This window comes from Bubalus kerabau, chromosome 13 (genome assembly GCF_029407905.1).
Source record: "Bubalus kerabau isolate K-KA32 ecotype Philippines breed swamp buffalo chromosome 13, PCC_UOA_SB_1v2, whole genome shotgun sequence".
NCBI classification, from domain to species: Eukaryota; Metazoa; Chordata; class Mammalia; order Artiodactyla; family Bovidae; genus Bubalus; species Bubalus kerabau.
Window position 1 is genome coordinate 2,128,368 of NC_073636.1, and position 27,220 is coordinate 2,155,587.

The 27,220-nt window shown below is 39.9% G+C and overlaps 1 protein-coding gene across 3 annotated transcripts in view; it reads left to right on the forward strand.

Annotated features, from left to right (window-relative positions):
• Positions 1–27,220, forward strand: part of PLCB1 (phospholipase C beta 1) — an 850,060-nt gene that overhangs the window by 740,978 nt on the left and 81,862 nt on the right. For 2 of the 3 annotated variants that reach the window (XM_055543363.1, XM_055543364.1), the window contains exons 28-31: positions 5,584–5,660; positions 5,765–5,854; positions 6,265–6,322; positions 7,111–7,197. In XM_055543363.1, the coding sequence (XP_055399338.1) occupies positions 5,584–5,660; positions 5,765–5,854; positions 6,265–6,322; positions 7,111–7,197 (312 nt within the window). Of the gene's footprint in view, positions 1–5,583; positions 5,661–5,764; positions 5,855–6,264; positions 6,323–7,110; positions 7,198–18,026; positions 18,154–27,220 lie in introns of all 3 variants that reach the window. The other variant, XM_055543365.1, reaches the window with a different exon arrangement.

Sequence of the window (27,220 nt, forward strand, 5' to 3'; positions counted from 1 at the left end):
TGAGACGCTGGGGAGCTGTCCTCAGCTAGAGATGCTCAAAGGCCATTGACATAAAAATGTACTGAAGCAGTTAAAAGTCAGAGAAGACTGATGTGGGAAATGTTAAAGATCCTGTAAAGGAAGAGAAGAGAGTTTCTTATGAGAGTGGTTGGCAGCTGACATACTATCAAGAAGATAAAGTCGTGATTCCCAAACCGTGTGCTGTGGCACCATGAGATACCGTGTTGAACTCACAAGGGCATTGTGAGATGTTTGCATTTTTGAAAGAAACAGCAGCATCTATTGGAATCTGTTCAAAGCACTTCTATTATGTTATTTAAACCTAATCTTTCGATAAATGGAACTGTTCCTTCTTTTTTGGCTTAGGGGTGCCATGAAAAAAATTATTGAGATCTTAAGGGTACTGTGAACTAAAAAAACTTGAGGATCTCTAGAATAATAAAAAGTTCACTACTGAGACTTGGCCAATGAGTTCAATAACAAAAGAGTTTTTCTAATCTTAAAGCGAAATTAGGTAAATGCCGATGGTTGGAATGGAAGCGAGATGGTGGGGTTGAAGGGTGTGGGGTGGGGCATTACAATTGTGGAAGCAGCCGCCAGTCTTCCATTTTAGGCACAGAAAGAAAAGGAAAGTCAAAGATGGAACAAAAGTTCAGTGCTCTGGAGGATAAGAAAATAGAGATGTGTTTTTAGGCAAAAGGAAAGAATGTGTCCAATATGAAGAAAGTTTGAGAGAAGAAAGTGAAATGGTGGTCTTCCTGCAGGAGGGGGAAGATGGGAAGCAATGCGAGGGGAACCCCTTTTTCAGGGAAGGTGGGATAAGGAAACCAGGCCAAGAACCTGTGACGTGGTGCATGTGGAATCGCATGTCCATCTCCAGCTTTCACGACCACCAAGGAAAAAAGCATTATCCCTGCCTCAGAGGTTGAGGAAGCTAGCTGAGTTTGGGGTAATGAAGACAATGAAGATAAAGTTTCACAGCTCTTTTGAGACAGAGAAGAGGGAATTTGAAAGGGTGCCTTAGAGCCTGGGTGGCTTAAACAACGCACATTTATTTTTCACAGTTCTGAAGGCTGAGAAGTACAACATTAAGATGCCAGTAGATTTAGTGTTTGGAGAGAGCCCAGTTCCTGGTTCATAGAGAGCTTTATTCTGTGTCCTTATGTGGTGGAAAGGGTATGGGAGCTCTTGGGGTGCTTTATAATTATGGGTACTAATCCATTCATGAAGGCTCCTAATCACCCAAAGTTCCCACCTCTTACATTGAGGGTCAGGATTTCAATATATTTATTGATATTTGGGAGGGACACAACATTCAGTCCATAACAGTTTCTACACTGTTTCCGTCTTGTTCAATAACGTGCACATGAATCTCCTGGGAATGTTATTAAAATGCAGATCTTTATTTAATCTAAAGTGGTAGGGGCTGAGAACTTGCATTTTTTGTTGCATTCCCTGGCAATGCCAATGCTGATGAATCCTGTCCCACACTTCAAGTAGCAGGATCTATAAAGCCAATGCATAGCTCAGAATTTCTAGAATAATGCCAGGTATTAAGTAAGCATTTGACAAATATTTGCTGAATGGTGGCTGATTTGAATAGTTTAGATGAATGTGTGTGTTCTGGGAGCACAGGAGGTGGGAACTAGCTCTGAAAAGAATAAGCAGCAAGCGCAGATGGTCCAAGGGAGGAGCAAGGAGGAAGGCCAGGGTGTGCAGCGCACGGGAGGGAGGTTGGTGCTGGCAGCTGTGGGGGCGCTGAACACAGATGGAAGTCAACCTCAGAACTGAGTGAGCTGAAGGGCTCAGTGATCTCAGGCTCAGTGGCTTAACTGCCTGGATGTTGATGTTGCTGAGAAAGAGGGTGGGAGGGAGCTGTAAATGTGAGCAGGAGCTGGCAAAATCGAGAAATGATCCTTGACGAGGCTGAACGTTGGAGATGAGAACATGGCAACAGAAGCATGGATATCACTGAATTCAGAAGCACTGCTGAGAGACTTAGCAGGGGCTATAAAATGAGAGACCACCGAGACCCCCTATATCTGGCAAAGAATCCAGAATCAACAAAGGAGATTTTGAACACACTGATTCCCCGGCCCTGTCCCTAAACATGTAGTGGCAATAGGCCTAGGAACAGGCCCTGAAAGCTGTGTTTTCAAGCAGTTGCTCACAAGAGATTCTGCTGTTGCCACCAAGGTTGGGGATCCCTGGATTACCCTCTGTAATTCCTTGGGCTGAACTGGGGAGGAGGAAGGTCCCCTGTCGAGGGGAAAGCCCTGTGGGTACCTCTCAGTTAGAATAGAGGTGCTGTGAGAATCCTCAAGGAAATGGCAAGAGTCTGCACAGTGGGATTTTACATCTAACTCATTTGATAAATAGCATTAGCAGGATGTAATATTTCTTGATTTCTTTAATTGTGACAGTCATGATCAGGTACTGTCTTTTGAATGATCAAATAGGTTTTCTGCTGCCCCAAGCTCCAGTTAATATTTGTTCAGATTTAATCTGCCTCACGGATGAGTGCATTGAATTTCATGTTAATGTCAAGTTAATGTGGATTCTTTATGGCAATTCTGTAAAAGAATTTCTCCCTCAGCTTCTTTTATTCTTTCAGATAAGAAGAGGTTATTAAAAACAATTTCTAAAATCATAACAAAAAGGTGGCTTGGGAAAGTGGTGACAACCACAAGCTTGGGAGCCTAATTTATCTGGGTTTCTACCAAGTTCTGGTCTTCCCAGGTGGTTGTTCTGGTGGTAAAGAACCTACCTGCTAGGAGAAATAATGAGGCACAGGTTTGATCCCTTGGTCTGGAATATCCCCCGAAGGAAGGCCTAGCAACCCACTCCAGTATTCTTGCCTGGAGAATCCCATGGACAGAGGAGCCTGATGGGCTACAGTCTATAAGGTCTCAAAGAGTTGGACACAACTGAAGCGACTTAGCATGCATGCACACACACATACCCAGTTCTGCCAAGTACCTCTCTGTGGCCCTGAGCCCCAAATTTGAGTCTCATGTGTCAATATGACCTCATAGGACAACTCTTAGAACTGAATAAGTTAAATATTATAAGTTAGTACATTTAAAACTTATCAAACTGTGCCTGGCATACGTAAATTATCAATGAAAGTTTGCTAGTGTTATGATTATATTGCCTTTACTGTTGTAGCTACCACATATATATATAAGTGGCAGCTGTATATGAGAGTCTCCATCTCTGGGGAACAGGGTGAATGTTCAACAGGAAGTCCACACCATCTATTTGGTGCACCAGTAAGAAGGCTTAAGTCCAGGTGCTACTGCTGCCTAAGCAATGGCAGAAGGTTCCATAGGTTCTTCATGTAGAATAAAGAAAGAGCTGTGCCTGGAAGGCACAGTTACTCTCCCATAATTGACAAGCTTTTATTGAGCACCTACTGAAAGCTAGAAATCGTGGAGAGCTGGGGATTTGAAAACATAGCCACTGCCCTCTTGAAGCTTAGTCTGGTAAGCAAATAAATGCAAGACAAAATACTTGCTATCAGAGCAATGTATTCAAAATTCAAAATGGTAGCACAGAAGAGAATTTCCAGTGCCCTTTGGAAGTTGCCCACACAGGATACAAAACATCAGTTTCCAAGATGGGTAACTCATATCATCCTTGAAGTGATTAAGCAATGAATAATAACTGGAAACCAAGAATTATAAATCACAGTTGATTATAACTTATGCCGGGAGCTGGCGTGAGGACCTCCACCTGTGGCAAAGGTCATGAGGAAGGAGGCTCGGCATACGCAAAGGCGGGATCGAGCCTCAGAAGTCCCCCTGGATATTCTTGAGCATCTACCCCCAAAAACCAGAGTCTGCCTACTTTACTGCTTTGTGCTCTCACCTCTGACTTTACTGGGGGCTGTCCCCCATCACCATCTCGCTCTCTCTGATAAAGAGTTAACTTACAGCTCCAGTTAATAAAGTTCCTGGGCATTAGGAGTGTTTAAATCCAAACCCCTCAGATAGCTCTCTAACTCGCCTGACAAGTTTACATGGACTCACAGTCTCCCAGCCTTGAGAGGCATGGGAAGCACGGGAAGATATTCAAATAGCTTAGAGCCTCTCAGAGAGTTAGAAACTGTCAGAATAAAACTAGTAAAGGATTTCATTGATGAGCCAATGCTTGCTGCCAAGTATCCTTGAATGTGTATTAATTAATATACCTGGTATGTGGAAAAAATAAGTAGTGGCCTTGGTGTTAGCAACTTTAGACCCTTAAGGTAATAAATTCTTTCCTTTGTTGTAAACCCACTGCACCTCTGCCCTATAGGAATGCAACTTTATCTAACACCTTCGGAGGATGGTGCCAAACCTTAAAATAATTACTCTTAGAGAAAATAAGTCTTACTGTTGACAAACCTTTGTCAAGAGTCATAAAACGTTAATAAGCCTTCTGGCCAGAAGGTGATGTAAATCACCTAAACCATTTGTATAAGATAAGTTCGCAGGAAAGAAACCCTGGTTTCTATAAGGATCAAAGACTGCTGACTTTGCATGATTTAACATCTCCTATTATCCTCTATGTGCAACTTAGGGTATAAAAGCCCCTGTTGAAAATAAAGCTACGGGCCTTGCTCACCGAAGCTTGGTCTCCCCATGTCATTCTTTCTTTTCACATTCCGGCTGAGTCTCCATATGGAACGTGGCGGTCCTCTGCAACCATTAATTTGCCTGGGCTTCTAAGACCCACTCGAGAAGATGCCTAAGGTAGGGCACCTTCCGCTGTTCGAGAGGGCGCCTGCGGCCTCCGTGGTCAGAGCTAACCTGATGTCACAGGTTATATTGATTTTCCGCGTAAACCAAGCTACTCAGCCTCTTTTCTCCACTGAATTTTCCTACTGAGCTATCCTCATTCTATTACTCTTTATATCTTTGATGAATATTTAAATTAATCGCCGACGCAGTCTCCCCTTCGAACTCCCTGGATCAGCCGGGGCTGGACCTCGGCAAACTTACATTTGTATCACACTCATTTTTATTTTAAACTTCATAGTACCCCCAAGATAGAAAGGCATTGACTATCTCATTTATAACCAAGAAAATGTAGGTTCAGGAAGTGGGCTCTATGGCCACAGTCATAGTTTAGTGAGTCATAGAGGGAACGGTCCCTGCGGCCACAGTTAGCTGCCATCGCACTTGGCAAAAGCAAGCCCAATCATCTAAGAAATCCTGCTTAATTAGAAGAAATAGTAAGAATTACGTATTAAAACCTAGATAATGTATAGTCTACAATTATTTCCTTATTACCTATGTGTTGTAAAATGTCTGACGATGTTACTCTTGCTAACCTGGAGAAGCAAATGGCAACCCACTCATATTCTTGCCTGGAGAGCCCCATGAACAGAAGAGCTGGGTGAGCTGCTGTCCACAGGGTCTCAAAGAGTCAGAAACATCTGAAGTGACTTAGCACACATAGCACAGAAACATCAAGAAAAATCACAGATTTTTCTAACCTCAGATACTGTTTGATGTGGGGTGGGGGAGGGAAAGGGTGCTTTGCTTGTGATCATGTAAAATAGCCACCTGGCGTGTTTTTTTTCTCCCCCCTCCCCAGCTTATTCAAAAATTGACTGATGTTGCTGAAGAATGTCAGAATAATCAGTTAAAGAAGCTCAAAGAAATCTGTGAGAAGTAAGCCTCCATTCTCTTACAATGGATTTGTACATGTAAATGTATTAAGTACAAATTGCAGTTGAATTGACCATTTTTCCCTTTTGCTTCCATTTTGCCTTCAGAGAGAAGAAGGAATTAAAGAAGAAAATGGATAAAAAGAGGCAGGAGAAGATAACAGAAGCAAAATCCAAAGACAAAAGCCAGATGGAGGAGTAAGTAGAAAGAACCCTTTCTCCCACCTTTTACTCGGGGATTGTCCTATACAGAATAACAGCGGCTCAACCGTACAAAGACCTATCTGCGAAATTTCTCCTCAAATTAACCTACCAAAGACCCACTTTGTAAGGGTTTTCAGTGAAGCACTGAGGTGCCCACAGGCCCTAAGGAAAAAGCTCTATCTTCTCTTCTGATATTGTCAGACAGCCTTCCTGCCATTTAGTGAAAATAGAGCCTGTGCCTTGGGTAGAACCTGACCTCTGTCAGAGCTGACAAGTTGTATCTTCCTTGCAGCAGTGAGAAGAAAGTTGAGAGTTCCGTAAACTTTCATCTGGAAACCTGCGGTTCCCATGTTTGCCGATGATGGATGAGTTCATGTAATGATTTCTTTGTCACTCACTTTCAGGGAAAAGACAGAGATGATCCGGTCATACATCCAGGAGGTGGTGCAGTACATCAAGAGGGTATGTCATGTTCATGAATCCCTCTCTCTTTTGCAAACCATGTTTGATGAGTACTGTGTGAGTCTCTGGAGGGAAATGCCACGCTTCACAGTAATTCTTTATCACCAGCACCCAGCCGAGCAACTGCCCAGAGCAGCCAGTGTGTAATCAGTGTTTCTGCAAGTTTAATTGCAAACCTCTGTATAAAAAGGTTCATCTAAAGATAGATGTTAAGAATCTTTTCTAGAGTCAGGAACCTAGAAACATGATGTCAAGGGGACCTCCCTGAAAAGAACCTTTTGTTGCTGCTGTTGTTAAGTTGCTAAGTCGTGTCTGACTCTTTTGCGACCCCATGAGCTGTAGCCCGCCAGGCTCCTCTGTCCATGGGATTTCCCATGCAAAGATACTGTAACGGGTTACCATTTCCTTCTCCAGAGCATCTTCCCACATCAGGGATCAGACCCGCGTCTCCTGCCTTGGCAGGCAGATTCTTTACCACTGAGCCAGCAGGGAAGCCCCAAAGAAACTTTAGTTGTCACCAATGGTAGAGGACAACTTCTGAAGGTTTTTAATTAATTTTAATTGGTATTATGGAGATTTTCAGACATTAACAAAGCTGTGAAAATGGTATATCCAATGGTCATATCACTGCCACCCCTGTGTGCCCATCACCCAGCTTCAACACTTACATGTCTCCTATAAGGACAGTTCTTGACCAGGATGTGAAATAGTTAAATGCATGCCAGAGATCTGAAAACATTCACTTGAATGTTTAGATGAAAATGACTTTCTCTGTAACTGTCTTACAGTTAGAAGAGGCACAAAGTAAACGGCAAGAAAAACTCGTAGAGAAACACAAAGAAATCCGCCAGCAGATCCTGGATGAAAAGCCCAAGGTAAACTGAACCAAATAACCATACACAGTAACTTCATTTTCTTTCCATTTAATTAGAATAAAACCTCCCTAGTTCATATATCCCTCTCACACAGTCTCAGACCAGTTCTTGCACGTGAAAGTCATGTAACTTTCTCACTGATGGACAAAAATCTTGACAGCAATATTCAGTAAGCATTTATCATCACTGCTGCTGCTGCTGCTGCTGCTAAGTTGCTTCAGTCGTGTCCGACTCTATGACCCCATAGACAGAAGCCCACCAGGCTCCTCTGTCCCTGGGATTCACCAGGCAAGAACACTGGAGTAGATTGCCATTTCCTTCCCCAATATTGGTCAGCTTTAAAAACTGCAAATACATGAAACTCAGACCCTGAAGTTTGATTTTAGTTAGTCTTGGATGCAGCTCAGGCATAGATATTTTTAAAGCACACCTTCCCCCTCCACCCCCTCACCCCCTACCTCCCAGGAAAGAAAAGAGAAGTTAGCTAAGCCTCTGTAGCTCTAAACAGATGATGTAATATTGTAATGTCAGGCTCTGTCCAGCAGAGGATGTCTTGTACCAAAATCACCCTGGTATTTAATCTAACAAAATATTCTCTTAAGCCAAAACAAACAAACAAACAAAAAAACCAGAAAGAAAATAATTTTTTCCCCATAATAGTTTATTGGGGCTCCACTTTAAAATTACCTTATGTTTATTTGGTAAAAATCAATTGTTTCATGAATATTAACTTTAAATATATATATTTAAACTAAATATATATAAATCAAATACTCTCAGCCAAAACCTCAGTTTTAGATCATTCCATTAATTTTGATTTGTCATTGACTATTGTTCTGTTTGTGAAAAGTGTGCTTTTCAGTTTTCCTGTTCTTCCATCTACATAAATAGATGGAAGAACAGGAATACCTGTTCTTCTTTAACAGAAGAAGATACCTTCTTCTAAACACCTTCTAAAATACCTTCTTTAACAGGCTCTGCTATTAAGCACCTGCAAAGATCAAGTGTCAATTTTGTTTCTTTGAATAGTCCATTCATCAGTCTACTTCTTAAAGGTTTCTTGTGGCTAATTTAAAATATTAATACATTTTTGTGGTTGTGTCTGCTCTTATCCTTTCATACTTGTTGGACAGAACTTTTATTTAATGTTGCTAATTCAAAGTTTTTTGACTTGGGAATATAGATTCTCTAACTGTGAGGAAAATCCAAGAATTAATAATTACTGAGGCATGCTGTTAATTTTTATATTTTTATATAAATACACAATTTAATACTGTTTCAGACAACAAGGATTGAAAATGTATGTATTTGAATATATAACTGGGGAATCGTTATTGTTAAGGTGTTTCTGAAATTTCAGTCAAACCTGGATCTCTTGCTCCAAACATTTAAGCCTTTAAAAAATAAAATCAATCCTAAATAGAGAGCATTGCAATGTCTAAAATTATGTTAAAATGTATCCACCTTACTAATGCATAATCAACTTGAGAGGGTGGCTAAGAATATTTAATATTCTTATGTTCATGAATATTTATGTTTTATGTTTAAAATTTATGTTTAAAAATATTTATGTTTTTGTTCAGTTGCTAAGGTGTGTTTGACTCCTTGCAACCCCATGAACTGCAAATGTTTGGAACAAGAGATCAAAGTTCAACTGAAATTTCAGAAATGCCTTAACAATAATGAGTACCCAGTGATATATTCAAATACATACATTTTCAATCCATGTTTTCTGAATTCCAATTTGTCATTGCTTTGTACACTGGTATGATATACTTAGCTTAAGATTGATATTTCACTAGCCAATTTTTATATTTCTAAAAAATCTCTCTTGGAAAACGTTGTTATTCCCACACAGTTTTGCTTCATTTTCATTTTTGTCCAAAGATGTCAACTACTCTACGTGTGTGTGTGTGTGTGTGTGTGTGTGCTCAGTCATGTCCAACTCTTTGCACATTTCTGCCCATGGAATTTTCCAGGCAAGAATACTGGAGTGGGTTGCCATTTCATACTCCAGGGGATCTTTCTGATCCAGGGATCAAATCCACGTCTCTTGTGCCTCCTGCCTTGGCAGGCAAATTCTTTACTACTAGTACCACCTCAGAGGCCCACTTTACTCATAAATAAAATGCAATCACAAATGTGTTTAAGTTACATAAATCTCAGTATAAATAACCTTACAAAGGTTTTATGTTACTGCTCTGGTTCACCATGATTAAAATCAACTTCAGTAGTAAATGTCTTCATTAATATAACCAAACATTAGACCAAATAACTGTTGGATAATACATCAGTCAGTGTGCATACAGCAGCAACTTTACAGAAAACCCAGTTAAAACTGGATTATGCAATAATGTTTAGTAAATCATATTACTGGAAGTTCAAAGGTGATGAAAGTTCAAGAATAGTTAATTTAGTGGTTGAATAACCTCATCAAGAATCAGAGTATTTTCAGAATTTTACCTGTTTTATTTTATATTATTGGTTTCATCCCCAGGCTGCAAACCCACAGTTACAAGATAGCTGCCATAGCTCCATGCATTACAGCCTTACATAAAACTATTCAAAGGCAAATAGTCTTCATCTTGTAACTGATTATAGGTTTGAGGAAAACTTCCTAAATCTCCTCAGTAGGCCTCCCCTCATTGGTTAGAATTGTGTCATATGCCCATTCCTAAACTAATTACAAGCAGGAGAGTGTAATTTTCACGATAGGCTTAAAATAATTAGGACTTACCCAGAAGGGGAGAGGAAGTTCACTTTCTCCTCAGTTCCACACTCACCAGGGTCCTAAACAAAACTGATGTTTTCTTGTTAAGAGGAGAGACACCAGTTGGATAGGTAATTAACTGTGTGTGCCCTACCACATGTACAACAAGTTTCCATTTCTTTCTTGGCCCCTTAGAAAGAGATCTGAAGTGTTTACGAATTTTTAGTCATTCAGTTGTCTTTATTTTTTATTGCAAATAGGTACCATAATGGTTTCTCTTTGTTTTTCACTCATGAGGTTGCTCTTAATGACCATCCTATTGTGTCTGGATTTGAAGGTTGCCCTCGAAGATCATTGGTTCTATGTCCAACTAAAGCATTTATTGAGAAGTGTTCTTCAGGGCCTAAAAATTTTGTGCTTTGAAAGCATGACATGTGCTTTGGAACCACACTGTAATAAGAAACCATGATTTTTAATATTGTAGGACACAGTGACTAATAAAGGGAAATGACCATGACCAGAAGGAGCACTAATTATCAGTGGAATAAAACAATAAGATCAAGTGCCTGTCAAATGGAGGACCAAAACCCAGGATGGCTAACTGAGCAAGTGAAAGGCCAGGCCAGAAGAGCAGTCCTCCTTGCTCGTGTAACTACTGGATGTGGACCAAAAATAGAAGAGCACTGGCTTTGAAATAATCCCTGTTCACATCCAGTGTTGGAATGCCCTTTAAAACCTGACACAGATATGAGGGAAACTAACAAAAGTAGAAACAAAATAGAAAGAGGGGCAACTCAAGGAAATGACAGTGACCAACAGTGTCTAAGAGAAAGGTTAATTGAGTGAGTTCCATTCAGTCAGACGGTTGAGAAGACAGGGTGATTTTATGACATGTAGAAATTTATAAACTGTTTCATCACTCAATGTTGGACAAGGAAATTGAATGGACAATGTAGTAGGTAATAGTAAGATAGCTGCAATTTTATGAATCCAACTCGGTGGATGTGAGTTTGAGCAAGCTCCAGGAGCTGGTGATGGCCAGGGAAGTCTGGCTTGCTGCAGTCCATGGGGTCTCAAAGAGTCGGACACGACTGAGCGACTGAATTGAACTGAACTGAATTTTACGAAGAGGAAAGATGACAAACTTTGCCAGAAGTTGCCGAAGAGAATAAAGTTCCTCCTTCAAGTGTTTTTTTTCAGGTGGGATAAGCAATTTTTAATTAGAAAGCAGGAAAGGCTAATCTTTCACTTACAGCAAATCATGCACTACACGGCATCGTATTTCTCCCCATTCATTAGTGGCCTTTGCCGTACTGTTGATCACAATCATTTTCTTCCTCTTCATCCACTTCTTCTAATGATTGTGATCACGTACTTTCTGTTCTTAACCTCCACTTAAACAAGGAAGATGCCCTTTTTCCATTCCTGTTTTTCTCCAAGTGTCACTATTTGCAGTTTTCCTGAACCACAATCACGATCTGTGTGATTTTCCAAGTGTTTGGTAACCAAACAGTTCCTTTAAAAGTGAACTAATAAGTTTAAAATTTTTTTTAACCAAAGAAATTTGAAAATCCAGTTGCTCAAAAACAACCATTCTTCAGAGGCAAGGAATTCTGGCTAGATTTAGAGCTAGTTAACAGATGTAGATTAATTGAAAATATAGCCTTTTATTCAACCATGTACTTACGATCTTGAAGGATCAACTCAAGTTCCAAACATTTTTACCGTTGCACAACAGAACAGAATAAGGTGCCTCAGTCAAAACTGGGTTAAAAATCCATTTCATTTCCACTCATGGGCAAGAACTTTCATCCTGCTGATATGTATTTGGTAAGGGACCAAATTTAGCAAGCTTCCTCCGCCCCCACCCAGTGTGAAAGCTTATGTGTAGAATCCATTTTTCACATTTGAAAGGAGATTCAGTAAGTCTGTTTCTTTTGTGTGTAATTTTTGAGAGAGTTGAGGAAACTGGAAGTAAATGATCCCTAGAGGCAACTTATACAATAGAAACATTTTGGCCCTCAATTGGGCATAACATTATATTGTACATTCCTGTACGTAAATCCCACAGAAATCTATTAAGTTCTTAAGAAAGAATACTCAGCTCCTTGTCAATAGAGTTCTAAATTCTGGAGATATGCTCAACTGCATGTTTATTTGCAGCCAGGTATTTGATTCAGTCTTTGAATGTCTGCTGTTTTTAGATTCATTCAAAGTGTTCCTTTTTTTAAATCTATACCTTCAGAATTCTTAAGATGAATGCAATAAACCCTAACCAGTCTTTCAACTCAGTGACATAATTGCTTTCCTTGGGATGTCCATACTTGGGTTTGCCAAAGTCAGCAGGAAAGAGCTCATGTGTACAAACAGTGTTAGAAACAACTCAAGGACCCATCTGCCAGTGCAAGGAAATAACACCTTTTGTGGTTGCGTGTGACTCAGAATCGATTCATTCTGAAAAAGATATCTGCTTTTTCCTTGAACACTTCAAAGAGATTTAGTTTAACACGTTGAAGCATCATTAATCAGGAATTGCCCTGAATCTGCTGTGGTTCTTCCAATATCTATTGATCATTTTGCAGCTATGGGCTATCATTATGAGAAGAATCATCTTTTCAGGGGACTTTTTAATGAACCATCTCCATAACCTCATAAAAGTCGATAAATATGTAATTTACTTTTTCTCTGACACTTAATTTGTCTTTGATGCTTCTTAGAACACAGGTTTTCTGTTTTAATTGAGCTCATCAGCAAGAGAGAATTCCAGGAAGCTTTAGGGCATTTTAATTTCTACCCAAAGAACATTTCATCATGTAGCTACTGTTGTTTCCCCCTCCCCCTCTCTTCACCAGGGGAATATAGACTGATTTTCCTCATTTCTCCTCTGACATCTTTGTAACAGGGTGAGTAACTCATCCCTCTGGGTGAAGTTAGTCTTGTCAGACCCACCACTGGGCCCTGAGATAGAACCCTACACGCAGTTATTTCAGTCTGCCTTCCCAGTGTTCAGGGAAAGACCAATTTAGGGATTTAAAGTAGATGCTCCTATATTCCATGATTCATTTGTGCCTTCTCTGATCCTCTGAAAAAATGTGCATTCTCTCTGCCAGAATTCATTGGGCCCTCTCATAAAAGCCAGACCAAAGAGTGCAAACTGGCTGCTTACCAGTTTTACTTTTTGTCAAGTACTGGATGATCCATCCGTTGGTTTGGTTTTTTTATTTTTCTGGTTGGAAGAAATTTCCTTTTAATTTTTATCAATGTGAAGAATTGCCTTTTAAAAATATATATAGCTATTCATTATTTTCTTTAAAGTAAAGCTTAGTGATGCTTTACATCCTTTGGGCAATATTCAAACATTAGAACAGTTTTTTAAATTCCATTTGTCTCCTCTTGATTTATTTTTGAAATTTAATTATATAGATTTCTACACCCACAAGACATTATTATTTTGTGTTATATAGGCAGCATTCATTTAGATTTATCTTTATATTCACAAACTTCTTAGCTGGATACTTGTGTCTCAGATCATCCATTTGGGATCATTATCTGCTACATCCTTTAGAAATTCCTTTCATAGAGTCTACTCATGGTAAACTCCTTGGATTTGTTTGTTTGTTTGTTTTCATTTCTGTGTGTAAATGTCTTCATTTGACATTCATTCTGCAGCTTTCACTGGGTATAAAATTTTCACTGGGTATAAAATTTTAAGTTGGCAGTTATTTTCTTTTAGCACATTGAAAATAAGATTCATCCAGTTGCTCCTGTTACTGAGAAGTTAACTATAAATCTTAGTGTAATTCTTTTGGTGATAACCTGTATTTTTCCTCCTTTGCATGCATTTAGATATTTTTTTATGTTTTATGTCATTTTCTTTATGTTTTATGCACATTCCTTTAATGTATCTATATAAGCATTTGAGGTGACTGGATGGTTAGATTTCACTAGTCCTGTGAAATCTCAGCTATCATGTCAGTAAAATGATTTCTGATATGTATTCTAAAAAATTCCTTCCATCACATAATTTACATATAAGATAGAGTGGACCTTCTTATTCTTTCTCCTTTTTTTAACTCTTTCTAGTATTTTCCATCCTTTGTGCTGTGGACAATTTTATCTCTGGTCCTTTTTCTAATTCCCTAATTCTTTGTTTATACTGCTATTTCACTCATCCACTCTGTTAATTATAGCTTTTGTATTTTATTTAATTCTAGAAATTCTATTTATTTTATTTTCAAATCTATGATTTGTGTGTCTGGCTTATTGTAGGAAAGGTTTCCTGTGAGATTCCTCATTCCTTCAAGCCACAGGCTTTCTTTGAATTTTGTCCTTATCCTAGAAGGCTGTCAAAAGATAAATTCAAAATTTCCAACATTAGCAAAAGCCTCTTAGGAAAAAAGCAACTTCCCTGCAAATTACCTGTGTAGGTTGTGACATTCCTTGGAGTTTAGGCCTGATCATTCCTTAAATTTTTGTGATTCTTAGTTTCTTTAAAGAATATGGTTTTAATATCAAATTCAGCTTTTCTAGTTGTTTTTCAATGAAAATAATGGTCCAAATAACCTAACCATTACCAGAAATAGAAATTTTCCACATAGTGTTTCTAAAATGCATCGGGGTTAATGTCAGTTTGGACATCATGTGAGCATCTGTACCAGTTGGGGTTCAAATAGAGAAGCAGAGCCAGTAGGAGGTTATGTGTATGTGTTACAGGGGATTGGCTCATGTAATTTGGGGCTGGCTGTGCAGTCTCCACAAGGCCGTCTCTCAGTCTAATGTTGGACCCTGGCTGGCAGGAAGTCTGAAAGAGAAGACCACAGTGGGGCTTGGCCACCAGGATAACCTGAAGAAGCTGAAATTCTGTCACAGGGTTGAATACACACATGCACACACACATACCTAGCTGGCCTAGGAGTCAGAACAACTAAAGCAAGACCCAAGCAGGAGAGAAAGTGGTTACAGGCCCAGTTGCTGCTTCACCCCAGGACAAGTCAACAGATCAGCTGCAAGGCATATGTGTTGTTATGTGGCTGCTGCCTTTCTAATCAGCCCTCCAACCCACTCTAACTGGGAACATACAGAAAGGAAACCCTGGCATATGTCCAGCCTAGCCAGATTGAAGCCAGGATGAAACCATCTCACTATTATTTTTAAATCAGCACTTTTCTTATTCAATTTTTCTTTCTTTAAAGATTGGATTATATGATTACAGGGATCCAACATGGAAACACATTTCTAGAACTGAAAGGAAGCTGCTCCTCAGACCTGCAGGGCATTCCCCAGGCTGCTGCATGCATCTCTGTTATCTGTTGCCCCCTACAAGACAACTGAGTTTGAGATTTAAACAGATTTGGAACTGAGATTCTCCTGGGCACCATTGATTACTCCCCTTTTCCTCCACCCTATTAACTTTCTTTTCCCTTCCTTTGTCCTTATTTTCCTTTCCTAAGGATGAGAAAATGTGTGGGAGTGTGGTGATGGGTGTAATGGATGGAGGAAAGTGGATCCAAAGACAACACTCAACACCTGCTATAACAGATAACATTTATATTGGTGGAGTTGAGTCTTCCCAACAGGCACTGAGTTTAGCATCAATAAAGATGCTATCAATAAAGAAGATGGACTTCAACTCCACTGACTTTCATCTACCCACCTGCCATAAACCAGAAGTCCAAAACCATGGATGGCCCACAGAACCTTTTGGATTTACTTTTCTTTCTACACTGTGTGCCTATCACTGTGCATGATTAATATGAGTTTTGCCAATGGTCATTAGATGTTTTGTTCCTAATTTAGCTCCAGTTCAGTTCAGTTCAGTTTAGTCGCTCAGTCGTGTCTGACTCTGCGACCCCATGAATTGCAGCACACCAGGCCTCCCTGTCCATCACCAACTCCCGGAGTTCACTCAGACTCACGTCCATCGAGTCAGTGATGCTATCCAGCTATCTCATCCTCTGTCATGCTCCAGTTTGTTTTTAAAGCCCTGCTCTGATATAACTAGCATAGTAAAAATAATCAAACAGACTATTAAATGTAAAATTTAATAGATCTCAGGACACCAATATCTGATCTTTCTACGACCTTCAACATTTTCAGGGTAAGAATGGCCAAACTCAATCCAAGACAAATATTTACTTGTAGAAGTTCCAAAAGGAAATGTGTTAGTGCTTTGAAATTTTTGATGAAGTGGTATGTGGAAACTAGAGAAAAGGCTAGTGCAAAAGGGCACATGCTGAAGAAAGTTTCCATTCAGATAGGAAAGCAATTTCTCAGAACAAGAGTCACTCTCTCTATTTTCCACATATTAAGGCCAAATTAATATAACAAATCTACCTACCACTTAGAGTCCTGCTTATACATTTCCTGTCAACAAAAAGCAATTGACACAAGCTCCTGCATTTATTATACTCATTTGCTGAGAATAATCTTTGAATTTGACAAATCTTTGATTTTGTAATTGAAACCAAGACGAATAATATTTTATATTTCAAAGAGTTTTATCAATAGAATTGGTTTTAACTTTTTCTGACTCTAGAATAGTTAAACAGTTTATCATGTTTCTGATAGTTTGGATGGATTTTCCACTATGTACTCTTTATGGCCATTTCTCACACACATATACAACTTGATGCACTTAGGGGGAAGCTTAGTGTGCCTAATCATTTGGTCATCAAAACAGATTTTGACCTAGCTAATTATGCTAATAAATGGAAAAATCATATCTAAGATAGTAGGCATAGCACGTAATATATTTGGTGACTAAAAAATAAATATGTTGTCTTCTAGCTTTGGTTGAAAAGGATTTCACTAGGTTGGGGAAATACAGAATAAGCTGTTTCAAGTCTTAAATTTTTATGGAGTCTCTGTTTTTGATGACATGAAAATAACCCTAGGTCTTGAAAAATATTATAAAAGCAGTTAGGACATGTTTATAACCATCAAGCTATCAACTGCAGATCAATCATCCGGTGCAGTCACCGCCATCTTTCACCAGGATTTCTTAATAACCTCCTAAGGGGTCTTCCTGCTTCCATGCGTGCCCAGTCACAGACAGTTCCCAGCACAGCAGCCAGAGTCAGCCTCTGGGAACATAAACCAGACCACTCTTCAAGATCCTTGCACGGCTCCCTTTGTATCTCAGAATCAGAGTTGACAAGGTGTGACGTGATCTGACCCCACTTAGCTGCAGCCCTGCCTCTCCTCACTGACCTCCTCTCTGCTCAGGCCATCCTGGGCTCCTCGCTGGGCCCCAACAAGCCAGGCCAATTCCACCTTGGACTACTGCACAGATTCTTTCTGCCAAGAATATTCATTTCTCACATGTCTGCTTGGGCAACTGTCTCCTGCCTTTCAAGTCTTGGCTCAAATCTGTCTTTTCAAAGAGGCCTTCCGTGACCACTTTAAGTTTACACTCCTTGTCCATCCTCCCATCCCTGGCATCACCTCTCTCCTTTATTCTGCTACACTTTCTGGGTTTTATAGAATTTATTACCTCTCTTTAGTTCACCGACTTCTTTCTTAGTGTATTACTCAGTATGGGTTTCTCTCCATTAGAAAGTAAGCTCCATGATGGCAGGGCTTTGACTCACTGATGCTCTTGAGTTCTAGGCATCTAGGAACAATGCCTGGTTCACAGCTGGTGCTCAATGCATATTTTTTTAATTCAATTTAATTTTCAATTGCTTATGCTGACAGATAACGAAACTAATTTCATATGTTAAAAAATAGTTCTGTCTTTTCCAGAGGAAAGTATAGTCCCTAAAAGTATAGCTGTTAAGCAAAGACTCACTGGACTGTATTGTTCAACTACTGTCTGTGACTCAGTGCAGTCTTTTCTTAGGTTTCTTGACAGTAGTGGACTTTCATGGAGAGTTTCTCAAAAGCAGTAGTTGTGAATATATAATCCCTACAAAGGGAGGGAAGAACCAAAGAAAATTCCATTGCCAATTCCATTGCATCTGTGACAGAAGTGTTGAAGCATAAAGGCACTGGAGCTTTTAAATCTCCATTCTAGAAGGCACTCTAACAGAGCTCCCAGACAGAGAATTTGAAACAGCAGATGACTCGGAAATCAGTTTCAGTGTCGTAAAAATGACAGCCTCGCTTTTTTTCCACACAGGGGGACGGTTCCTCCTCATTCTTGTCGGAAACTTGCCATGAGGATCCCTCTGTTTCCCCCAACTTTACTCCCCCCAACCCTCAAGCTCTCAAGTGATGACCAGTGAGACCGGTGTCCTTCCGGCCAGGTAGGACACGATGGGAGGGGGCACTTTTAAGAGAAGGATGGCGTGTGGCCGACCGGGTTACAGGCACTGTGCGTGGCCCTGCACCTCTGCTCCGCACTCTACACTCTCACCATTTTCCTGTTGTGGTCGGGTGGGTGATGTGTCTCTCATCTTCGCCTGTCTTCCTTGGGTGTTTACTGCTTCCTCACTGTTCTCTCTTCTTCTGTCGTAAATTCCCTTCTTCCATATTGCTGTCTTCTGTCATCTTTTTGTTTTTCTCTTTGCAATACTGGCTTCCCCTTTGTCCTTAATCTTTCCTCGCTCACACTATTATTTCCACTTTTAAAACATGTTTTAAATTCCTCCTTCTCAAAGAACTGGTTTCCAATCTTATGACCTTAAAATCCAATGGGGTTAAATTAACTCTCAGGAAATCTTCTTGATTCACTCCACTCAATTCATCACACCTCTCCTTTTAAAACTCCAGTAAAAGTCGTTGTATTCCTGCATGGTACTTTGACTTAAGGGGATATCTCAGGATTTACTGATTCTTTAGAACCAAGAACTCTTGTAACTATCTCACCAATAGGGAGCTTGGGCCAGGGACTTCTAGGTGGAACAAATTGAAGCTTGAAAATTAAAGAGGTTTTTAACTTGCTAGAGGAAATACATAATGATATCTATTTGCTAATAAGAAAATGAACTATGCCATTGCAATCGGTGTGCATTTCAGGGATAAGAGGCTTTGTTATGATTACAGAGAAAGCAAACTTCTATTCTGATGCATTGAAAATAGATTTGTAGTGAGATTTATAATGGTTTTGTCTTCAAGTACTTGTTGATCTGTGAAGCAGTGCAGTTTAGAAACATGTTGAGGAATAAATGAGAAACAGCTATTTTACTGAGAAAGAGGTATAAGTTTTTTGTCATCCTCTACATCAATTGCCACATACAGTGATGCTGTAGCTCAGAGCATCATGAATTACCTGGAGGTCCTTAAAAAAAATGCAGATTCTGATTCAGGAGGTCTGGATGGGATCTGAGATCTGTATTTCTAACTCACTCCCATTGGTATCCTGGCTGCTGCATCTCCAGGGACCACATTTGAATAGCAGGGATCTAATGCTTCTGGCTGAAGCACCTGGAAGGAAAGGCTTTACGCTGCCTTCATGATGTTTTATTGTGTTTTAATTTTTTGGCCGAATCAAGAGTCTGACCCTTTGATATCTTTTTATTTTGTACTATTGACTGTGACTGTGTAAATATCAATAACCTCAGATGTGCAGATGAAACCACCCTTATGGCAGAAAGTGAAGAAGAACTAAAGAGCCTCTTGATGCAAGTGAAAGAAGATAGTAAAAAAGTTGGCTTAAAGCTCAACTTTCAGAAAACAAAGATCATAGCATCCGGTCCCATCACTTCAATGGCAAATAGATGGAGAAACAGTGGCAGACTTTATTTTTGGGGGCTCCAAAATCACTGCAGATGATGACTGCAGCCATGAAATTAAAAGACGCTTGCTCCTTGGAAAAAAAGCTATGACCAACCTAGACAGCATATTAAAAATCAGAGACATTACTTTGCCAACAAAGGTTCGTCTAGTCAAAGCTATGGTTTTTCCAGTGGTCATGTATGGATGTGAGAGTTGGACTGTGAAGAAAGCTGAGCACCAAAGACTTGATAATTTTGAACTGTGGTGTTGGAGAAGACTCTTGAGAGTCCCTTGGACTGCAAGGAGATCCAACCAGTCCATCCTAAAGGAAATCAGTCCTGAATATTCATTTGAAGGACTGATGTTGAAGCTGAAACTCCAATATTTCAGCCACCTGATGTAAAGAGCTGACTCATTTGAAAAGATCCTGATGCTGGGAAAGACTGAAGGCAGGAGGAAAAGGGGATGACAGGGGATGAGATGATTGGATGGCATCACCGACTCAATGGACATGAGTTTGAGTAAACTCTGGGAGTTGGTGATGGACAGGGAAGCCTGGCATGCTGCAGTCCATGGGGTCGCAAAGAGTCGGACATGACTGAGCAACTGAACTGATTGACTGTGACACTAGAGGGGCAGAGAATGTTATTTGAGAGTCAAACCACAGCGTGGCCATGAATTCTGTCCATGTCCTCCCAGCAGTGATGATCTTGTCCCTGTAGTGACCTTGTAATAAAGCTTGCATTGGAAGATGGGGTGTAGGAGGGGTGAGTAGATTTCCCCAGGAAGGTGTCAGGGAGACCTTGAAGATGTCTTCCTCATTGGGTTATCAATGTTTAGGCTGCCTTTAAAGTCATTTATTATAAGGATTGGATTGCTTTTTTGTTGCACTTGCTGGTCCTGGTATTTTTGAGTTATTGTGAAACATTTAATACCCCAGGTAGAGTATTGAATTCTCTCAGAATGACAGTGAATCACAGACAAATGACTTGGGTTTTGTCTTTCAAAACAAATGCAATAGAGACTTAAAGGTTACATTTTTGTCACTGTGCTCCATCAGACTTGTAATGGCTGGTTCGCAATTTGATCTCCCTTCAGAATGTGAGTGAGCTTCCTGCTTAGCAACAGTAATTATTTTCAAAAGAGAAAGAGGTTCCCACAATACCTGGACATTAAAAAATTATCTAATCACATCGTTAGTTTGACCCCTTTAGCTTCCCACATATAAAAAGGCAACATAAAAATAAGCCAGTTTCACACTTTCCATGGAAAAATAGATCTCATTGCTAAAATTTAAAACAATTACACTTTTTCTATTTGCAAAAGAGCAAAATTTTCTTCTTTTACAGCAGTATATGGAAAGTATATTTTGTACTGATAGCTTACAGTGAAGGGTATCGGATTCATGGTCTCCAAAGAAGATTTAACTTCAGGATCAGGGACCGGGCTTGACCTCTCAGAGCTTTTGTGTGGCAGAAGTTTTATTAGTGAAAGAGGACAGAGGAAGCTTCCAACACAGATGTCAGAGGGGGACGGAGAGTACCCTGTCACTGGTCTTAGCAAGGGAGTTCTATACTTTTTCTATTAGTTATTAACAATAAATCAAAAGAATGTCTCAAGTTTGTAAAGGTCTTACTAGATCTACTCCTACAATTTACATTTTAAGATGACAAGATTAGTCAAAAGGTTCTTAAGAAGGACTTCCCTGGTGGCTCAGATGGTAAAAGCTCTGCCTACAATGTGGGAGACCCGGGTTCGATCCCTGGGTTGGGAAGATCCCCTGGAGAGGGAAATGGCAACCCACTCCAATACTCTTGCCTGGAAAATCCCATGGACGGAGGAGCCTGGTAGGCTACAGTCCATGGGGTCGCGAAGAGTAGGACACTACTGAGCAACTTCACTTGCTTAAGGAGAAACATGTCCTCAAGCAGAATACATTGGTACAGAGTTTAAGGAAAAACATACCCTCGAGAGCAAGATGAGTTGTTTTGTTGTGTAATCATTAGCTCTTGGCTTAAAGAAAAAAAAAAATGTCTATGTGACTAAGGTGAGTGAATGTAGAAAAAAAGTTTGTCCTTTTCTCTTCCTTGAGAGCCCCAGACCCCTTTTTCCTTGGACTTATCAACGTACCTAAGTCTCTCAGGACCAAGTTCAATATTTCCCTAAATGTCCCTTCTTCACCTTAAATGTATCTCCATTGATAAAGTTAAAAACAAAATGAATAATGAAAAGTAATAGTACCTAAAACTATCACACATTTGCTGGAAAGGAATGAGGTTTTTTTGCTATGAAATTGATCCCAAAAATATTCATCATATAAACACTTGAAATTTCACATCTTTTCATTTGTGAATGCAAACCTTCAGGAATAAAAAATATATTTCTTGTTATCAACTAATTATTTTTTTAACTCAGTTAACTATTTTTTAATAAATATAAATCACTAAATAGGGCAAGATTAAAAACAAAAAAGGATGTTTTCTCATTGTATGTATGTGTTAACTTTTAGGTAGAATTATAAAATGATCTATTTAAATAATAACAATAATAATAAAAACAAAAATAAGTAAATAAAATTAATTTCTGAAAATGACAATGATAAAGCTTTGGAAAACCATCAATTTGCATTAAGTGTCTGCTTTATGCCTATTTTAATAGGGAACACAAAAACCACAGTTCTTACACACTCTTAAAAAAAAAAAAAGAGCAATTCAAGGCCATAGAAGCACGTTAACATTTTTTCCTGACACTTAAATAATAAAAACAAGAACAACCAGCATTTACTGAGCACTTACTATGTTGCCAACACCTTCAAAGTGTATCACATGTGTCATCTTATTCTTGCCATTATACAGTTGAGTAAAGTTTGGAAAGTTTAATTACTTTATTAAAGTCATACAAGAAGTGTCAAGCCTTGGAGACTCCATGTTTTGAATCTTTCAGCCTCCGCAGTGAATATCAGAAACTATGATTTTGTGATCTAGATGTCAGGGTGTGATATCACTTTCTAACATCTCGTGGACAGGCAAGCAATAAGGGCACACCATCTGTGCCTCAGTATACTCATCTGTAAAATGGAGAGACTCCCAGCCTCTCTGCTGCAGGAAGCAGGTCTCTGGGTGTTTAGAAGGGCCAGACACCAGTCACATGGAACAAAGCTTGTTTGCTGGTGGCACACCCCAGCATCTACAAATCACCACCAAATGTTGCCAGGGGTTCAGTCCCCAAATTGGTCACAACAGCAAGAGGAATTGGCAGGACATTAAGTTTCTCAAAATCACTTGTTATTAACAAATGTCTTGGAGAAGAACCTCTCCCAAGATTAGATGTTAGAAAACTTCCAGCCCAGTGAAAACAGGCCTCATCTCCAGGAAACCTGTGCTTGAGGTATGGGTAGCTGTTTTCTGTGTCTGATGCATCCAGTGGGAATGGTAGGGGGGGATTGTGGGAGGGAATCAGACATGGTGGGGCCTGCATGAGTACGTTCAAAGGATCCATGCTTGGTGAACGCCCTCCACCCCACTCCTTAAAGCACTCTTTGAGGTCAGACATCCTTACCTCCTCCCAATCTTGTCTTTCCTCCTCCTCCTCGCGCCTCCACTCACAGACACCCAGCTTGTGTGTGTCGATGCTGAGACCAACCAGAGACTGAGGGGGCTTGCTTCCCTTGAGAATACCTTTCATCTCATCTCTTCACACTCTCTCCTCTTAAATCCTCCTCTTTGCCCAGCTCTAGAAGAGCATCCTTATTAACTTACCTACTTCTCCCACTTGGAAAGTCACATCCTGGATTATGAGAAGGGAGTTGGGGTCCACACATGGCTCTGCTCTGTGGTCTATTTGTATTTGTTAAAGAATTATTTTTACAGCTTTCAGTTTTTCATTCAAATAATATTTCTACTCAGTCCTAGTATTTACCCTGAGATTACTAGGAAATCCAAAGCAACATCTTGGAAGAGCAGTATCTCCTTTCAGATTGTTTGGGTTGTCCAGAAAGTTCCCAAATGAACTTTTTGGTCAGTCTAATGTTTATGTCTGAGTTAAAACACAGAAAGGGGTTTCTCCAGAGCATAGGATGGGGGGCCCTGTTTTCCTTTTGCTCTGGAGTTAGAGTGAGGAGAACTGCTTTGGTCTAAATAATGAAAGACTTAAGCAAGAAAGAAAAGTTTCTGAGAGGTAGAATATCTAAATACCCAAAGAGATTCCCAAGGGTTATTCCGTGTCTTTTTGAGGATCTTTAAATGCGGCATCAAAGAGATTGTCTGAAAGTTGTGTACCAACTGTGTGACTTTTTATGGTCTCCTTTAGTCCATGAAGAATACAGTTAATTAAACTCAGAAGTTTGCCACTAAAATAATGAGATCCAGAGAATTCAAGGTGTTGGAGGACTCATTAAATAGGTTTGCATAAATATCGTGCTGAAAGATTTAATGAGTCCATAGGGTCAGTTATAGAACAATGGAGCATAGATGACCTAGAAAAAAGAAATTAGAATCAATACTGGGCTTCTGAGTTAACAGCTATAGATTGCTATATGAACACCTGAGAGAGAAATTCTATAATTATATCTTAATGCTGCATACGGGTGTTCTCATCCCAGGGAAAATGAAATTGCTTAGTTTTCATTTACTTGTCAGTAATAAAAATAAATGTTTATATGTGTGTTCATTTCTCTGGTCTCTAGGAACCATGAATGCTTAAGGGGCTACAACTATGTAAATAGCATCAATTTTTTTTCTTTTAATTCAATTATTTATTGAATGCTACTGCCTAGCAGGCACTGGGCTACGTGCTGGGAAATAAAATGATGTAATAAGATTGCAGCCTTAGCACACACACCCCCAGTGGCCCCACCACAAATTGCTTACAGTCTAGTGCAACCCTGTCCAATAGAACTGTCTGCAATGATGGAAATGTTCCATGCCTCAGAGTTCAGTGCAGTAGCCGCAGGTGTTAATTAATGTTTAAAATGTGATTAGTGTAACTGAGGAATTGAATGTTTAATTTTATTTAAATTTAATCATAAACAGCTCCATGCTGCTAGTGGCTAAATATGGACAGCTCAGAATGGTAACATGCTGAATCTGGATTTCTAATGTATAATCTACCTTTCTACAAAGGATTTGTGTTGGGACCAACCTCTTATTATCATCATTATAATAGAGCTGTTTATAGCGGAGGAAGGGCTGACTCTTTCTGGGGAAAGCTAGGAAAATTTCCCAGAGCTGGTAATCCCTGACCTACAGGATGAAGTCAGAGTTTATCCAGCAGAGGAGCAGATGGGAAGGAACTCCTCATGACATCATGAAAAAGCCTGCAGTGCAAGGATCATGCAACTGCTGTGGAGTTGCACATAATTTCATAATTTAATGTTGTATTACTTAGCTTAAGCTGCCCTCACAAAATATTTCCAACAGGGTGGCCTAAACAAGAGAAAATTATTTTCTCAGCGTTCTGCAGTCTGAAGTCCAAGATCAAGGTACCAGTAGGGATGGCTTCTATGAGGCCTCTTGGCCTCTCGTCTCCTTGTAGGCGGTGGCTTCTTGCTGTGTCCTTACCCAGCCTTTGACCTGCACTCGAGAGAGAGAGAAACTCTGTACATCTTCCTCTTTTTATAAGAACAGCGGTTCTGTCAGGTTAGGGTCCTGTCCTTATGACTTCATTTAACCTTCGTGGCTTCCCCTGTGGTTCAGACGGTAAAGCATCTGCCTGCAATGCAGGAGACCCGGGTTCGATTCCTGGGTCAGGAAGATCCCCTGGTACAGGAAATGGCAACCCACTCCAGTATTCTTGCCTGAAAATTACATGGACCGAGGAGCCTGGTGGGCTACAGTCCATTGGGTCACAAAGGGTTTGACTCAACTGAGCAACTTCACTTCACTTCACTTCACTTCCTCAGTGGCTCCATTTCTAAATACAGTCAGTGTGTCGGAGGCCTCAATATATGAATTTTGAGAGGACACAGTTCAGTTCATAAAACACATCATTCAAAAAACAAATATCTTTTTTCTGGTTTTTTTTTTTTCCCCTGAGAGGAGATACATACCTCACACTCAGTTAATATATGTATGCAGAAAACTATCACCTACTGATCTAGCAACCCATGATTTTAATTCCTGTATTTTATTGGTCTATTAACATATAATATAGGGTTCTGGAAAATTAGCAAGTTAAAAAAAAAATCTAAAGCAAAGTTCCACCTCTCATAACTTGAATGCAATTAAATATTGCTTCAGTTCAGTTCAGTCTCTCAGTCATGTCCAACTCTGCAACCCCATGAACCACAGCACACCAGGCCTCCCTGTCCATCATCAACTCTTGGAGTCCACCCAAACCCATGTCCATTGAGTCGGTGATGCCATCCAACCATCTGTCGTCCCCTTCTCCTCCTGCCCTCAATCTTTCCCAGCATCAGGGTCTTTTCAAATGAGTCAGCTCTTTGCATCAGGTGGCCAAAGTATTGGAGTTTCAGCTTCAACATCAGTCCTCACAATGAACACTCAGAACTGATCTCCTTTAGGATGAACTGCTTAAGCAATATTGCTTAAGCAAATATTAATATTGATTTTCCTTTTTTTCTGAGGAAAAACTAGAGGTGAGCTAGAGTTGGTTATACTAGCTCACAGGAACTCATTTAAAATTTTTCCAGGGATTCTGTGAGCTGGTTGTTAAACACAAACACTATTAAAAAGTGAAAAGAAAAAGTGAAGTCGCTTAGTCATGTCTGACTCTTTGTGACCCCGTGGACTGTAGCCTACCAGGTTCCTCCATCCGTGGGGTTCTCCAGGCAAGAATACTGGAGTGGGTTGCCATTTCCTTCTCCAGGGGATCTTCCCGACCCAGGGATCAAACCCGGGTTTCCCACACGCTTTAGCCTCTGAGCCACCAGGGAAAAAGTAAATTATATAAATTTACAGTTAAACAAATCATATTAAAAACAAAAGGATCTATAAAGGAAAAGATTCTGAAAAAGAATATACATATACATATATATAAATCACTTTGCTGTACACCTAACATAATATTGTAAACTAACACATTGTTGTACTTCAATTTATAAAAAAGAGAAAAAAAGGAAAAGGAGAAAAAACAAATAAATATCCCAAAGTCACCATTGCTAATTGGGTAAGACATTTCATTGTCGTCTGTGCCCTGGAGGTAAGTGACATCTATGGTGGCTGTAGCGTCACCGCAAAGGACCCCTACCACACACCTCTTCCTAACTCGCAGTTCAGGAGCATCATGTTAGACACCTGAAATAGGCTACAGGGGGTATATTTACACCAAATCAACAAATGCTACAAATCAGGCTATTTTCCCCCCAGGAGAACGGCCTATTAATATTGACCAGCATACCACTGACACAAATCTTAACTGTTGATGGCATAAGTTTTTGTCAGAATTATGCAGAGTTCCTTTTGCAAACATTCTTACTCATCTTTTGTAAACTAAACTTTCTACTAAAATGTGATATTGATATTGTTGTTGGTGTTCAGTTGCTCAGTCGTGTCCAACCCTTTGCAACTCGACTGAAGCACACCAGGCTTCCCTGTCCTTCACCATCTCCCAGAGCTTGCTCAAACTCATATCCATTGAGTCGGTGATGCCATCCAACCACCTCATCCTCTGTCGTCCCCTTCTCCTCCTGCCTTCAGT